The following is a 17421-nucleotide window of genomic DNA, read 5'->3' on the forward strand; positions in this document are numbered from 1 at the left end:
TCCTTTTTTTTTTTCTCAAGTGGAGATAATCCTCGTGAGCAAGGGAGGTCGTGAAGTCCTCAAAGTTTGTTTGTTTGTTTGTTTGTTTTTTCTGAAATGGAGTCTTACCCTAATCGCCCAGGCTGGAGTGCAGTGGCGCGATCTCAGCTCACTGCAACCTCTGCCTCCCAGGTTCAAGCTATTCTCCTGCCTCAGCCTCCTGTGTAGCTGGGACTACAGACATGCACCACCACACCAGGCTAAGTTTTGTATTTTTTAGTAGAGACAGGGTTTCACTATGTTGGCCAGGCTGGTCTTGAACTCCTGACCTCAAGTGATCCGCCTGCCTCAGCCTCCCAAAGTGCTGAGATTACAGGTGTGAGCCACTGCGCCTGGCTCAAAGTCTTTTAAGCCACTAAAATGATTCGTGATTCCTGAAGTACACAACAATGGAATTCCATTGTCACAGATGGAGAACATGTGTTAATACAGAGGGCAGCAGACCTTTAGTGGACTGGGATTTACTGTGCCAGACAGGCTAATTCCATTCAAAAATACACTTGAATACCAGTCTCAGTGGTTCATTTTCAGGACTGAAAGGAGCCAAAGGAATCTGCATGTCCCTTGGTAGGTCCATCCCTTACTAAGAAGCTGAGCTACGAGGAAGAAAAGAGTAAATAATGGCTCAGCAGCATCACAGTGTGGTGAAAACCCCAATTTAAGTCCCACAGTTTGTGTAAACAGCATGTTGGAATGAAGTTGCAGCGAACATTTGACTTGGAATGGGCTCTGTTGCTCCTTCCCCATTCTTCCTCCCTCTGCTTGTGTTCCTAAAGTCTGACCCAGGGACCACAACATCTGTGTCCCTAGAATGCAAATTTTTCCCCATACCCTCATCTCCTTCTGGTTGTTTTCAGAATGTCATCTTCTGTCCCTATTTAAAACCACACCCTTAGCACCTCCATTCCTTTTCCCTGATTTGTCTTTTTACCAGATAACTTATTATGACATTGACTACTACTTATTTCATTACCGGTCTCTCCCTACCCCACACGACACTGTCAGAAACTTCAGGGTAAAAATTTGTGTGTTTTGGCCAATGCTCCATCCCCATAACCCAGGACTGTGCCTGACACAAAATATGTCCTCAAAATATGTCCACAAAATATGTCCTTATGAGTAGTATTGGTTCTTTGTGCATTTTTTTTCTAGTAGATTAAAAGCCATGGAGGGGGAGAATTATTTATTTAGTTTTAACCCTGTATAGCACATTGCCAAAATTTAAAGAGTAGTGTAGGGAACCAAGGGAGGAAAAGCTAAAGAGACCCCCGCCCTAGGTAACCCCTTGTTCCAAACCTGTGACAACATGAGACGGACTCTGAAGGTATATGTAAAACTCATTTCACAGTCATTGCTACTTCACTGGGGGCAGACAGGGTCCTGAAGCAGGGCTCTTTTAAGAAATTTGTGCAAATTTGTGGGGTACAAGTGTAATATTGTTACATGCATTGATTAGCGATGAACTTAGGGCTTTTAGGGTATCCATCACCCAAATAATGTACACTGAACCCATTAAGTAATTTCTTATCATCCACTCCCCTCCCACCCGCTCACCTTTCTGGATCTCCATTGTCTATCACTCCACACTCTATGTGCATGTGTACACATTATTTAGCTCCCACTTACAGGTGAGAACATGTGGTGTTTGTCTTTCTGCATCTGACTTGTTTCACTTAAGATGATGACCTCCAGTTCCATCCATGTTGTCACAAGAGGTATGATTTCATTCTTTTTACGGCTGAATAGTATTTTGTTGGGTATATGCACCACCATATTTTCTTTATCTAATCATCCATTGATGGACACGTAGGTTGCTTCCATATCTTTGCTACTGTGAATAGGGCTGCAATGAACATACAAGCTAAAGCAGGGTTTTCTATTGGTCCCCTAACATAACCAAGAGATTGAAATACATTGTGAATGTAGAGAGAGTCCAACTGCAGTCCCAGCCACCGGACAGGGGATAGAGCTGTGGATATTGTCACTATAGGGGCTGCAGCCCAATTGGTGGCATCACACCCTGACATGGGAAGCACCAGGCTCAGCCAGTGATGCCACCAGACATGGAGAAAGGCCTTCCCCACTACCTCCAGATAACTGGCACCATCATTGACTTCAAAGTGCTATTCCACAGAAAATCCTTTCCCACCGGTATTCTTTATGAAGGATCTGCTTTAAGATGCAGCTGCAGAGTCACATCACCTCATTAGCCAGTGGGGCTTTGCACAGGCCATTGACATTTTTAATTACTTAATAATAAATACTTACAATAAATACCTAAATAAATAATACTTAATAATAAATACTACTAATGTGCCAAGCACTGTTTTAAGCATGTGGCAGAGATTAACTCATTGTATCCTCACAACAATGCTGTAAGGCAGGTATTATTTCATTATCCCCACTTGTTGAGGAGGAAAGTGAGGCACACAGAGGCTAAATATCTTGCCCAAAGTTACAACACTAGCAGGTGGTGCCAAGTTTGAGCTCGAGTGGTCTGACTCCAGAGTCCTTGCGTGTAACCATGAGTTAAACTGTCATGAATGAAATCTTTGCAATCTAGCTTACAAAGAACACAAAAGAGGTGACGATGAGGATGATGGCTTCCAGTTCCCTCAACCTTCAGATCTACTTGGTCACATGGTCCGGGCTTTCTCAGAAACAGGCAAAAGCAAGCTCCTCTGCTGGGACTACCCAAGCCTGCTCTCCCGTGGTGATTGAAACCGGTGTGGTCTGACGCACACCTGCGCTGAGGCTACTATAGGGTTAATGCTTCCCTGACACCTGCTCACTGGGCCTTGTTCCCCTGGTACTTACCCTAAAAACCAGAGTTAGATTCAGCAGGAAGGGTTTTTCTATGGACATTAGTTTAAATTGATACTTTTTCTGATGTGGCTTTGAAACTTCAGACTGATCATTATTTTTTTATTGTCTTTTGAAGTCCTATGTGATCATTATTCTAGATAAAATATACCAGCAGCTGAACCTGGCTCACGTCTGTAATCCCAGCACTTTGGGAGGCCGAGGCGGACGGATCACCTGAAGTCAGGAGTTTGAGACCAGCCTGGCCAACGTGGTGAAACCCTGTCTCTACTAAAAATACACAAATTAGCCAGGCGTAGTGGTGTGCGCCTGTAGTCCCAGCTACGCGGGAGGCTGAGGCGGGAGAATCGCTTGGACCCTGGAGGCCAAGGTTGCAGTGAGCCAAGATCAAGCCATAGCACTCTAGCCTGGGCGACAGAGCAAGGCTCTGTCTCAAAAACAAACAAACAAACAAAAACAAAAAAACTAGCCGAAGTGTTGAAGCAATCTTTCAAACCACACCTAGGTAAATGAATGTTCCAGACCAGTGTACACAAATCCTCAGGGGATCATGTTAAAATGAAGATTTTGATTCAGTAGATCTGAGGTTGGACCTAAGATTTTGCATTTTTGGCAAGATCCCAAGTGATGCTGATGCTCCTGGTCCAAGAACCACCTGTGGAGGAGTAGCAAGGTTCCAGAACATTTCTATCACTCCTAGCAAAGGAAAGTTCTGCGGAGAGAATGAGTACCTTCAATCCCAGATTTTCTTCTCTCCCGAATTAAAAATATTTCAAAGCATGATTTTATTACGCATAACTGTATACCTGTATAGGATAGTTGCAAAGACTAAACAGTGATTGAATACAATAAATGTGTTTTCACTTAAAATATTAATGTATCCACTGTACGTTTGTTGTCAGCTTTGGGTGTGGTGAGTGAGTGGGGTACCTGTGGGACACTAAACACTGAACAGGTGTCAGTTCAAGAATACTTCTCAGGCTGGGCGTGGTGGCTCACGCCTATAATCCCAGCACTTTGGGAGGCCGAAGCGGGTGGATCACCTGAGATTGGGAGTTTGAGACCAGCCTGGCCAACATGGTAAAACTCCGTCTCTACTAAGAATACAAAAATTAGCCAGGCGTGATGGTGGGCACCTGGAATCCCAGCTACTCAGGAGGCTGAGACAGGAGAATAACTTGAACCTGGGAGGCGGAGCTTGCAGTGAGCTGAGGGCCTGCTACTGCACTCCAGCCTGGGAGACAGAGTGAGACTCCACCTCAAAAAAAAAAAAAAAAAAAAAAAAAGAAAGGCAAGATGTAGAATCTGCTTAATAAAGGAAAAGGACAAAACTCTGCACAGGAGGTGAAGGGAGGCTAACAGTTATTGAATAATGATTCTGGGCCAGGCACTCTCATGTTTGCTAACCCTTCCATTTTCTAAGGTGGTATGGGACAGAGGTGTTGGAATACCTATTTTCACAAGACACAGGTTGAGGAGGCCAACTGGCACAATTTATATGGGGAAGAACTTGAATCCAGACCTGCTTAAAGAATCAGGTACTGTGCTCTTTCCACTCTCATCCCCCCGTCTCCAACCTCTTATGAAGGGTGCATGGAGCTGCCTGAGAAGAACCAGAGAGAAAGGAGACCGCTAGACATAATGGTCTTCCCGGGGGAAAGAGGGCCATGGCTGGATTTGTCTGTAGAGGGTCAAAGGGAAAGAGAAGGAATCTAGGATACCTGGGAGGAACTCTCATGTGAACAGGAAGTGTGTTTTGTTTGCTCTGACTCATCACATAGCTTAGTGTGTAGTAGAGGGTTGACTCAGCTCTGGGCTTGGGTTACTCCAACTCTACCCATCCCAAGGGAGCTCTGGCCTTTGGCTCCTGGAGATAGATAACTTCTAAATTACCTCCATAGATCATTTAGAATACCTTGCCTGATGAGAATGGCTTTGTTCACCTGTTGTACCTTGGGTCATGCTAGACAGTTGATGCTAACAATGTGACTTATGGTGGAGACCTTGGCCATGGGTTATCAGTTTGACCTCTGACAGGGCTGGAGACTGAGTAACTAAGGTTAGCCACATAGGTACTTCATGCCTAGGTGACTAACACCCACCCCTCCCAGCCCCCCAAAAATCCCTGGACACCAAGCCTAGGTGAGCTTCCCAATTGCCAGTGCTTCTGCTTCTTCCATGTTGTCTCAAGGTATTGCTGGGAGAATTAAGTGCTGTCTGTTGAAATCCACTGGAGGTGACAACTGGACGCTTGCATCTGGTCTCCCCTGAACCCTGCCCTATGTGTCTTTTACCTCTGCTAATTGTAATCTGTATCTTTCCTGTGTAATAAACCATAACCCTGAGTATAGTAGCTCTTCTGAGTTCTGTCAGTCCTTCAGACAAATCACTGAATCCGAGGGTGGTCTTGGGGATCTCTAAAGAAGAACTTAATACCCGCCATTAAGAATCAACTTGCAGAGGTGGACTGGGGAAGGCTTTAGTTTGGTTCAGACCAGTCAGCACCTGTTGAGCACTCACTGCTCACCAGGTGCTGCTAGTTGTTGGGATACCAAGATGAGTAAGTCAGAATCCCTGCTCTTCAAGACACCTTAGTGCCTGCAAGGATCCCAAGGAAAGCAATACTTTCATCCAGAGGTGCTAAGCACCAGGAGAGACACAGCATGCTGCCACAGGGCTAGGGAAAGAGCCCTCTGCCCAGGTGGGTGTTCAGGAAGGAAGGCTTCCTGGAGGAGACTGCCCTCTGCGAACCACCCTGGGTATTTTGAGGATCTGGTTACTGCTCTTGGAACAGACTGTCTGCAATTATTTAACAGCTCTCACTAGGAACATTTGCGCCCAGAGGCTCTGAAGCTAAGGTGAGGAGGAGTAGGTGTGTTTCCCGCAAACCCAGGTCTCTGCTAAACTCTGTGGACTCCATAATTCATTTCAGACACGGAAATCAAAGTGGTGCTGCATTGGAAAAAGGAGAACAGAATGTCTCCTGTGGCTTACCTGAGGCTGTCCACAGAGCATCGGGGCCTTCTGCCTCAAAGTGTTGCTGGCAACTGCATCCACCCCTCAGGTCACAATGCTGCAGCATAGAAGTCCCAGGATCTGGTGAGAATGTCTTCCCCATCCTCCTCACCCCTGCCCAGGCTGGGGCAGACACTCTTTAATTCCACCTGCTTTCCCTGGGAGGTGCAAGGGTGGAAAGTCTTGCTCACTACTTAAGATCAGTGGTATTTCCATTCTTTCTCTCTTCTAAGGGACATTGCTACCAAGGTGGGGTGGGGCTCTCCCATTTCTTCAAGTTCTTTTCCACTTGTAAAACCCTCCCCTCATCTATTCTGTAAGGCACCTGCCCTCACCTGTGCTTACTTTTGAACTGCTTTACTGTTTCTGTTACCTCCAGGATGCCCCTTTTAAAAAAGTTCCACAGCTGATATTACTCTGTATCAGAGTAAATCCACGCAGGTCTTCTTGTGCAAGGTCCAGCACTGTGCCCACCTTTCCACAGAGGCTACTAGCCATGACACTAATCACTGTCATGGTTTATGTCACACCCACTTGGCCACCCTTGAGATCCACCACAGGGAGATGCTGCAATATACCTCTCATTCAGGTATCCTTCCTCTCCCTCAGCCACCCCACCTGTAATGGACATTTCTTCTTTTGGGCTGCCCACATCTAGGTTTGGGGAATTGTCTATTCCATGCATCTTGGTGGGAGGCAGAGCTCACCACTCAAGAGAGAAGATTAAAATGTTCTAAACTTGTTTTCTCAGGCTCCTTAGATGGTGCACCCATGTGGGATTCTGACACCGGAGCTACTGCCTGAGATAAGAAGGGCCCTGGGGATTCATCCTGGTGGAGATGGTGGCAGAAGCAGCGCCATACAGCCTCAGGGCAGTAGCAGCAGCCAGGTGAGCTGTGGTGCCCATGAAGTCCAGAGGCAGTGACTGCAGGGTCCAGATCAGCGTGAGATGCGATTCTGGCTGCTCAGCTGCACGCTTCTTCCTGCCTTCCTTCCTACAGGCTTCCAGCTCCCCATGTCTCGTCAGTAAATTACTTCCCTACTTATGTCAGACACACCCAGTTTCTTTCACTGCAAACTAGAGATGCTGGCTGAGACACACCACTCTTTACAGAGCACTTGCTTCTAAAGTCCATTTCCCTCCTACCTTAGCCTCCCACCCAGGTGTGAGCCCAAACCTTTGAAGAGGTAATCGGGTGGAAAGGAACTGTGACTCAAAGTTAGGGACAAAGCTGATGAACACTAGGAGAGAAATTTCTCTCTTCACTGGAAACTGGGAAACAGGTTGAGGGGTTAGAATGTAATTAGTCATTCCAGCATCTCATAAAGTCTTTTAAAAAAAGTTGTTAATACCAGTAATAGTAAAAAAAGAACAAGTTTTCCTCTTTTTCTCTTCTGAATCCCTCTCCATTTTTTCTTCTTTCACCCAACGCTCAAAGCACGTACCTTTGGCCTTCACATGATTGAAATGTTTGCTATCTATTTTCTTCTGGATTCAAGTTTTCAGCTGGTTATCTACATAATAATCGTACTTTTTTTTCTATACAGAACCTGAGGGAAAAATGCCCTTCACCATCAAATACTGCAGCCTCCACCCACCCCCATCTTGCTCCCTACCCCTAAGCAGACACAATCCTTTAAAACACACAACATAATCTTCTTTATTTAATTGTTTAATCAGTTTACATTCCACAACTGACAGATTATTTATTTTATTTTTTCCATGAACAAGTCATTTAATTAATTACCAGACACTTGTTTTTCTTCAATCGATGGAAATACAATATTTCTGCCAATTCGAAAAAGAAAATTGCAAGATGCAGTCAGTTTCAGTGAAGTCCCCAAATGCTCTCTGCTTCCTCAGTCCTTTCAAAGTCACAGGAACCTGGCAATTTCCCTTTTCATCCCCCCTCCCACTTCCCTGTTAAATTTACCTCTCAGAATATCACAATAGTTTCAAGATCTGGTTTGGATCACCTTTCCTGTAATTAATTAATTATGAGAAGGAACAGACAGTACAATAGATCTGATAAGATGTAGCATTCTTGTTAAGATTAAACAACACATTTATTCACATCATATCAGAACAAATTAACATAATATTTAATCTTATTTTAGCACCAATAACCACAGGAATTGCTACCTCCAAGGGCAGAGGCGTTGTTAGAATCCTGCAGTACACACCACTCCTTGTCTGACCAATCAGAAAGCACTATGCAAATTAAAGGTAAATAAATTTATATTGACTGAGCAATAATCTGGTGGGCCATAAACACTCCAGGCGTTTGAGAGTTTTGTCGGTTATGGTCCCTGTCTAGCGACCATATATAAAACATACTCACCAAATCAGCTCATTTTCGCTCAGTAACACAGGGCTCAGAATGTTATATTTTTAAATCAATCAAACCTTGTCATAGTGACTTGTTGAAATGCTTTGAGACTACCCAGGGGTTGGCTCCTTGCCTTTTATTCTGTTCTCTCCATTAAGATCTCGATACTTATCTTTTTCGCAAACAAAGGAGATTTCTTCAATCCTAAGGAAGGTCTCCAGGCAGGGAGGAGAGGTAGGCAATGGTGGGTTGAGTCCCAGTGCAAGGGTAGAACTTGTCACCATCACTGCCACCTCCTAGGAGACCCAGTGTGCCTGTAGCCACTGCCCTTCCCAGGGTATCTCCTTTTTAGCATTTGACTTTAAGATAAATGTTTAAGAAAATTAAGGGATTGAGAAAACAGTTCCAAATATTGGTGAGATGATCTTAGCAGGTGATTGGACCAGATTGACAGAGACAAGGCCTGCCTGCCCCTTCCCCACTATATGATAAAGGGATCAGGATAAGGGGTGAGGGCAGTAGCTGACATTCCTGCAGCTGAAGAATATGACCTGCTTTGGCCTGTAGTACTTGGACAGGCCATCAGGGACATGCCTGGGGCAGCGCCGACACCCTCTGGGGGCAGATGAGACATGCAGTCCACAGGAGTGGTCATCTCCTCTTACTAAACAGGTGGAGCAGAACTTCCAGAGGCCAAGACAGCAGCCTCGACATAGCTCTGTGCTTTCTACTCTAGGCCAACACAACAAGACTCAATCCTGCCTTCATCAGCTATGACAAGAGCTATGACAGTGAGTGACCACCAGGGAGGACCACCCCATCAGTCTTCTAATGAAGGACCTAAGTCCGTGCTGTCCTATACAGCAACCAGTAGTCAGGTGTGGCTTTTGAACACTGCAAATGGGGCTGGGCCAAATTGAGATGTTTTCTAAGGGGACAATCACATTGGATTTTGAAGACTTCATTTGGAAAAAAAGAATGTAAAATATCCCAGTAATTTTTATATCGATTCCATGCTGAAGTGACACTATTTTTGAAATGTTAGGTTCAAATGTAGTCTGAAAATTAATTTCACTGATTTTAGCTCTTTCTTTGGACTTTAAAAAACGTGGCTACTAGAATATTTAAAATTGCATATGTGACTTGGATCATGTTTCCATTGGATGACGCTGGTCTATACTACCTTCCTGAAACTGGTCCCATCACTGTGAACCAGCAGAGGGGAGGAAAGTTGGGATTGAAGGTGCCCCTAATCATGGGTTGGGTCACTGGCCAAGCTCGATGTGCCTCCACTCTTCGGGGCAGCTGGTCTTCTCAGTCCTGCAGGGACACAGTTGTTTATGCAGCAGATTTACCTAATCCCTGCTCCTCTTCCCTACTTCCTATTACTTCAGGGTTACTGCTTTGAGGATCCTTCTCTACTGCTTTGCTGAGGATTTTCTGGTGATTCTGCCATCTCTCCTTCCCAAAGCTCCCTTCATCTTACCTCTGCTCCCAACCCACATCTTCTGCCTACTGCCTCCATGCCACCACTGCCCCTGCCGTCTTCATTCTTATTTGGTAGCATCCCTTAGCCAGACTCCCTGCTTCTGACACTGCAAGCCACATTTACATGGTGAGTCATAAATTACAAAGCAATTCACGCGTCATCTCCTTGGATGCTCTTTCTCCTACCCCAGCCCAGTGCAGCAAAGCTCAGTCAGTAGAGATAGACAGTAAAATGAGATCGTCAAAGCAGGTGGGAAAAGGAATCTGAGAATGAAAAGGTAGATAGAAGGCTCTGGACTCTGAGTGCAAACTGGATGTTAGCTCGAGGTCACTTTCTGAGGGGCGAAAGCAGGGGCCAGGAGGAGCAGAGAGAAAATGTCTCCTAATTTACCTCCACGCAGTAAGCACACACTGGCAAGGGCTCAAAGTCTCTCTAAAAATAGCAGCAAAATACACAAGGGGACTGGGCACCCCAGGAGCCCTAGAAGCCCCTGATCCCCATTTGGCTGAGAAGATGTGGAGACAAAGTGAGGTAACGAGATTCCCCCAAGCCCCCGAGTGAGCCGGTGACAGGGCCACTCATGCCACCCCAGAGTCAGGTCTTTGTCATGACCCTTGCCATGACCCTTCAAACATTGCTGATTTACTTTTATTTTGGGGGAAGTACATTTTACTTTACAGGGAAAAACCTTTAGAACAAAGAGTTCTAAGCAGACACTGGTGACTGTGGGAGAAACAACCAGAAAAAAACTTCCTGTGTCAGTGGCATCCCTCCCTTCAAATCCCACCCCAAGTCAGGATTTTAGGGCCGTCCACATAAGTCCTCAGAAAACTAAGGGCTACATCATTGCATTTGTTTAATCTCACTCTCCCTCCCCTTTATTTTCAGTTTACACTTTTATTTGTACATTTTTACAGATAGTCTTGAATAGCAAAACAGTCACACCATGGGTGGAAATGGGGAAGGAGTATGAGAATGAGTTCGTGAAAGCTCTTCACAGGAAAGGCTTGGTCACGCTCACAACACAGACGCACTGGTACAGACGGATTGGAGAGGGTCTATGGGTGACCCGGAAAGGAAAGGAAAAGCTCAGCCAGTGGGAAGCATGGGGTTCTGGAGAGGAGAGAGGGATACAGAGTTCCTTAAGGAGCAACACCTGGTCCTTGGGAATGAAGTGTGGGAGTTGCATTTGCTGAGATTGGTGTTTGCCAAAGAGATGCCAGCTTCTTCGAGCTACTGCTGTGCAACTCTTCATGTTCAGACCCAGTTTTCTGTTTTTCACACCTGAACACACACCCCCCTGCAGTTGGGTGGCTCCCCCGTTACCAGCTGGGCTCTATCTATAGAGAGAGCAATGGCTTCCCTTTCCTTGGAGGAAGTCTCACCCTCACATGGACACTTGATCGGCTGCGAAGCAGAGAATGTGCAGACCCTTTGGGAAGGGCGTTCTTTTCTTGTTTAGAACCTAGGATTCTGTTTTTCCCAAACAGGATCACACCCAGACATGTCTTAGTGAATATACCATCTAAAGGGCTTCCTTATATGAATTCATATGTTTTTGATGAAGCTACTGGCTTCAGCAACTGACAAGAGAAAGAAGATCCTAGTTCCTTGAGACTTGGTCTCACCCTAAACTTGAAAGATCATTGAAACCTTTCAGAATCTGATTTGCTTCCACCCATTCCATTTGGGAATGTACAGCTGGAAATAACGTTAGGAGAATTAAAAAAAAAAATACTAAGGCATTGACCATGTGCCTTGGTTAATAGTTAGCTGGTTTAGCTCATATATGCTATTTGCCCATATGGTTTACTCATTCTGTCCTCTGCGAATAATTGAGATGGATAAAAGTGCCCTTTGCAAAACTGGCTCTGGACAAAAGGAAGTCTAGGAATAGGTAAAGTAAAATAAGGAACTAATTTCTCTGGGGAACCTGAATTGAAGTGTGCTGAAGTGGGGCAGGTCCAGCCCTGTTCAGCAACAAAGATGACCTTGCACTCTGGGTTACCCTTCAGCAGTGAGGCACAGACACTTGATGCAAGAATTCCATTCCAGCAGGGGGTCTTGTGAGGGAATTAGAGGATACATAACTCATATGACACTTCATGTTTGCAAATCACTTTGCAATTTCTTTGTCACCCTTAATATACCATGAGGTAAGGTGTTATCACTATCCTCATTTTGTAGATGAGGAAGTTCAAGTATGGAGAAGACACAGTGCCCAGAGTCACAAATCATTTCAATGCAGAGCTGTAGTGAAATTTACAGTAACTGTGAAACAAGCGTAGCTTAATGAGTGAGTTACTCTGGCTTCAGCATTCTTACCTCTATGATTATATTGAGATAGCATCTGACCAAAAAAAAAAAAAAAAAAAAAGAGAGAGAAAATGAAAGAAAAGGAAGGAAAGAAGGAAGGAAGAGAGGAAGAAAAGCAGGCAGACATGCCCAAATAGAAATCTTTTAGCGCTGCTCCATCCTGCCCCTAAGGTCCAGCATTAAACTTTTAGGCCTCTTTGCTATCTGTGGGGGCTCAGGGCCCTGCATTCTTGCTACCAGGAACACAGGGTCAACTTGACGCAGACCAGTGTGGTTCTGTGGCTGTGCACTGCTCACGTGGACCCAGCTGCTAACCCAGGGACAAGCACTCATTGGGAAAGTTTTGAGGTCATGACCATTTGGATTGGGCCCATGGTAGATGCCTCAGAGTGACCTGATTATGAAAAATCTTGTAGTCTTTTTTGTATTTTATTTTTGTTACATTCTACAATAAGCAGGTATTATTCAGGAAAGAAATCCAATACTCAGTAATCACATATTCTAAGAATTAGGAATAATGTTTAAGAAACATTTTGCATCATGGCAGCATCAATGAAAAGAGGGCAAACACAGCACCAGACATTGAGAGCTTTGAGAGACAGACACCAGAATCACATGTGTATGTCAACTCTGGTGGGGTTCTTAAAAATCTGCCCCCTTGCTCTATCCTACACCAGCTGGAAGATGGCATGGAAGGCAACCCCGCTGGTGTGCACCAGCTCTTTCTATTTGCACTGAAATCACCTCTCACTCAGAAACATTGTATTTCCCTGGAAAGGGCTGGGTGTGTCCCCTGGGATGGATGAGTTCCCTGAAGAGAGAGAACATTTTTAGAAAATCAGCTTCACTTTAACTACAAGAATCAACCAAGTATTCCCCACAAACCACACCAAAGGATGACCACAGTGTATCTCTTCCCACTCCTTCCCCCGGATATTTGAAAAATCAATTACCACTCAGCGCATAATCCAGGTGAAGAGAGAGTCCATTCTAAATGCCTCTGGGTGATGTACCTGAGTTCATTATTCTGAATTTGACCCAGGTGGGCATCTTTGGAGACCTAAGCAGCACATCCTCCCACTGAATCAAGACAGCTACACATAGTGCATTTGTTTCCAGCATCTTATCATGAGTGTGGATGAATATTGAGATATAGGGCTCAGTCTCAGAGTCTTGGGATATCCTTCCCTCTTGTCACAGGAGAGGCAAGCATTGTTGGTGGGACCACTCATCCCTGATGGGAAGATATGCACCTGGGCTCGGGGCGCTTAGGGAAGTCTTTGTCTAGATTTGGAGGAGTTGTCCAGTCTCTGTGACTCCATGATCCCTGAAGTTGAAATGGTAGGGTTGTTGAAAAGCTAAGGCTTGGAGGAGGATTGAAGCTGGAACAGGCACAGATTTTATTTTTCATATTTTGATGCCAGGGAGCCACAGACCTCCTTATAAAACCTACAGCCACAATGAACAAGGAAGGGGGCTGCTTGGAGTCTAGGAGCCTCTCTACAGATGAATCACTTATCTATCTTAATTGACCCAAGTTGATGCAGGAGGAAAGTAGGAGTGAGTGGAGAGAGAGGAAACGGAAACAGAAGAAGAAACCATAACTCCCAAAATAAGGAGAAAAAGATGTGGGGCCTCTCTCTAAGTAGAATACCTCACTTTCCTGAATCCCAATGTAGTAGAGTAGTGAAGGAAATAAAAGTTGCAATGGGTCCCAGGCTCAAGGTTGACTTGCATGGAGCTCAAAACACATACATGTTCATATGCCAAAAAGAAGTTTGAACTTGACCTGGGGTTGGGGCTGGTGACTTTAGTGAGGTCATTGACCCTAAATGCCCTCATAAGGTTGGATTCTACTTTGATTCAGAGTTAGCAGAGTCTGAGTGACAGAGCCTCACAAGTCAAGGCTCTTGTCTTCCTCCTCCTCATCTCCCTCAGCTACCTCACAGACAGAAAGCTTCTGTAACTGGTTGGAGTCACATGTTTTAATCTGTGATCAAGCCCTTATGCTAGAGGGATCAAGGTCACCTGAGAAGTCCTGCCACTGGCCAGGACTTGCCCTCTGAATGGGGCCTCTATCCTGGTCATGTTGCTGGGCGTGTTTTGTTTCCCAGCAGGATCAGATCCCAAAGTGTGTTTGTACTTATCTGGCCCCACTATCAAAGAAGTCACTCAAAGCCCCTGCTCTGGGCTGGTGAGTTGAGCCCAGGTTGTTTACATCTTTCCTGGAAGCTTTCTAAAATTTCAGGAACTCTCAGGGTTTCAAAGGGATGCAGTAAACTTTGCTAAATGTCTGTCACAAAGATACTAATTGGATACAGCAGATAATCTATTCATTGAAAGTATAGGATTTTTTTTTTTTTTAAAGAGGATATAAATAATGATAGGTCTGTAGCCAGCATCCTCAAACATGGTTACTTACAAAAAGTTTAAATGGTTCATAGCAAATTTCCCCATTTAGAATTTTTGCCCTCTCTCCTGCAACTGGAAAAAAGCTGGAATTTCAGTGTGGTCATAGACAAGCCCTCTTCCCCAAATGGATGCTTGTGAACACCTGTCTGTCCCTTCCTTGGGAGAGCCCATTCAGGACACTTGGAAGGAAGACACAAGGCCTCTCAATCTGAGATACTTTTCTTCACTTTTCCTTAAGCCCAAGTATGCCCTTCCCCTTAAGGGAGAAATCTCTTTTCAAAGAAAATTAGAAATAAAATGCCCAATTTAAAAACTGGGTTTTCCTGAAAATTATTTCCCTTCTCACAGAATAAATCATTTGTTTTAAAAATAATCCTTAGAACCCCAACTGGAAGCTAAAAACTTTTCCCATTGCACACCTTACCCTATCGCCCAGCACACCCACACACAGGGAACTCACACATGAGACCTTTTGCAGATGCTGACCAGCGTCCCCAGTAAGGAAGTCTTGAGGAGTGCACCCACACCTGTGTGCAGGTGTGTACTGACACAAACGTACACAAAATGCACCAGAGAGATACACATACAGAGAGACCCACATTCAATCCCATTCATGCACATCAGATGTCATATCATATGCAGATATGAATTACACACACACAGTTCAAAGGAGCAGATGAGGGTGGAAGATAAAAGAGAGAGAAGGTAAGTGGTTAGTAGGTGAGAAAAGGAGGAGGGTGGTAGGAAGACGGGTTGGAAGACAGGTAAATGAAACAGATCACACAGCCGTGGAAGGAAGGCTGCTGAGTGCTTGGCAAAGCTCCCAAAGCATATTTGTTTATGAAACAATGGGATTCTCTGCTATACAGCTGACCACGGCTATGCCAGCTCAGGGATTCTCACCTGGCCTCCCCAGGGCTGTTGGGCACCAGCAGGGTCACTGAGATGACTGTGAGTGGCTCCAGCCCACTCCAGCAGACTCCCACCCCTACAGTGTTCGCAACTCTCTGGCTGACTTTGCTTGCCAGCACCTGCAGTGCTAATTTGCTCAAATGAGCCCAAGATACTGGGGTGGATTTATTCCACCTCTGTTTGGGTGCTAGCCACTAAGACTGTTATTTTGGGATTCATGGCCTTGAATATCAAGAGGGAAAGGAAGAGGATGGAAAGAGTCCAGAGTTCTGCATTAATTTACACAATATCATACAAACTTGAGCCCATGGGAAATGGATGTGCTCTCTCTGCATGTGACCTACTTCCTTTCGCTTGTACAGAGGTCACCCCTAGGGAAAGGGGAGATGTCAAGTGACAAAGGACAGCTTCTATAATGGGGAGTGAAGGTCTTGTTGGTGTATGTTCTTGTACAACAGCAACCAGAGCAACATTCCTTCTCCCTCCCGAACCGTGTGTTCCCCCTCTTCTCTCATGGCCTATGTGCCCAGCTGTGTCTTGAACTTCCAAAATTAGAGGACTAAATCATGCAGAGTCCCAGAGCTGTAATGTGGAGAACCACGGGGGTCCTCTGGCCCAGTGGCTTTGTTCTTGGTTCTGCCCTCTGGAAATTTCAGCTATACCAAAAACAATATTTTAAAAAACACAACACAAACAATAAGACCCCACGCTCAAGAAACATCCACCGCACAGACACACACACACACACACACACACACACACACACACACACACACACACTGCTCCAGGGATCTGTAGCTGCAGAATTGGCACCCTTATAGGCCTGTCCCTCATGACAATTTCTAGGTCTCTGGGCCTCTATCTGGGGCCATGAAACCACTACAGTGATAGAGAGACAACAGTCATAATGCAGTATTTCCATTTAAAAGGTAGAAAAGAAAAAAAGGAAACTGCCCAAAGTACACATGCACGCACACCCGCACACACACATCACAGCATGACTCCAAGGCTCCAGTCTGCCCAGGGAGTGCAGGTGCGGCTGGGGACAGGGTGGCCTCTTGTTTCACTGGGTGTAAGGCAGCTGGAAGGTAAGACTGGGTTGTCTGAGCATCCACCGAAGCGTCCTTTCATTGATGCAGATCTTGCCTCTCAGCATGTTCTCTTCCCTTCCCACCTATGAAACATTGTCCAAAGGTTTAGCAGCAAAGAGAAAACGTCCTTCTCAGTTTGTTTTCTCTTCCACTCCTTGTGTGTTGCTGGTGGGCTGGGAAGGAAGTCCGAACAGGAAGAGCAGGAGAAGAAGTGATTCTGAAAATGGCCTCAATGATTTGGTTACATTCTAGGAACTAAGGGCTTTGTTACCCTGTGATATGACTGGTTAGGGGTGGCGTCCTCTCCTGTTGGCCCAGTGGGTGGCACTTACTTCTCTACATCTGTGCTGCCTCAGACCCCTGCCACTGTCCCTTCACCACCCCGTCCTCGCCAGTGATGGGGATCAAGATGCGGTCGCAAGTGGTGGTGTTCGCTCTGTCTTCAAGAGACCATGAAGCCAAAAGTCAAGAACCGATGGAAGAGCCACAGGATGGAAACACTTTCCCCATCTCAGAGATGAGGCAACACAAAGTCCGGCGAGATGCAGGTGCCTGAGCCAACTCAACTCTACCTTGGCACTGGCATCGTCTTGATTTAGTTTTGTTTTGTTTTATATATGTATATTATATATATATATATTTATATATATATATGTATGTATGGGTTTGTTTTTTAGCACACTGTCCCATTCTCGGGTCTGGATTTAGGGCAGTTGGTCCTCGGGACAGGTTGAACAGAAGGGGCCAAGGTACAGAAGAATCCCGAGATGAGTGTGAGGCCCAGGCCCCCCCATGCACAAAACATGGACCAGCCATAGCCATGGCTGATATCATCAGGGAGTCCGTACAAGTAGCGTGGGTAACGTGACAGCTCAAAGTTGATCCCGGCCACACAGGTGCACAGTGAAATGATGCAGAAGGTTCCTGGAGGATAAGGGAAAAGACACGGGGTGGGAAAATGAAGAAGGAAAGGGGAGAGGAGAGGGAGAGAGAA

General features: G+C 45.4%; 1 protein-coding gene across 1 annotated transcript in view; it reads right to left on the reverse strand.

Annotated features, from left to right (window-relative positions):
- Positions 1 to 7513: 7513 nt before the first annotated feature.
- Positions 7514 to 17421, reverse strand: part of TMEM178B (transmembrane protein 178B) — a 407419-nt gene continuing 397511 nt past the window's right edge. The window contains exon 4 of the mRNA XM_003896692.5: positions 7514 to 17351. Coding sequence (XP_003896741.2) covers positions 17101 to 17351 — 251 coding nt within the window. The 3' untranslated portion in view covers positions 7514 to 17100. The remainder of the gene's footprint in view (positions 17352 to 17421) is intronic.

The sequence above is a fragment of the Papio anubis genome, chromosome 4 (genome assembly GCF_008728515.1).
Source record: "Papio anubis isolate 15944 chromosome 4, Panubis1.0, whole genome shotgun sequence".
Taxonomy (NCBI): Eukaryota; Metazoa; Chordata; class Mammalia; order Primates; family Cercopithecidae; genus Papio; species Papio anubis.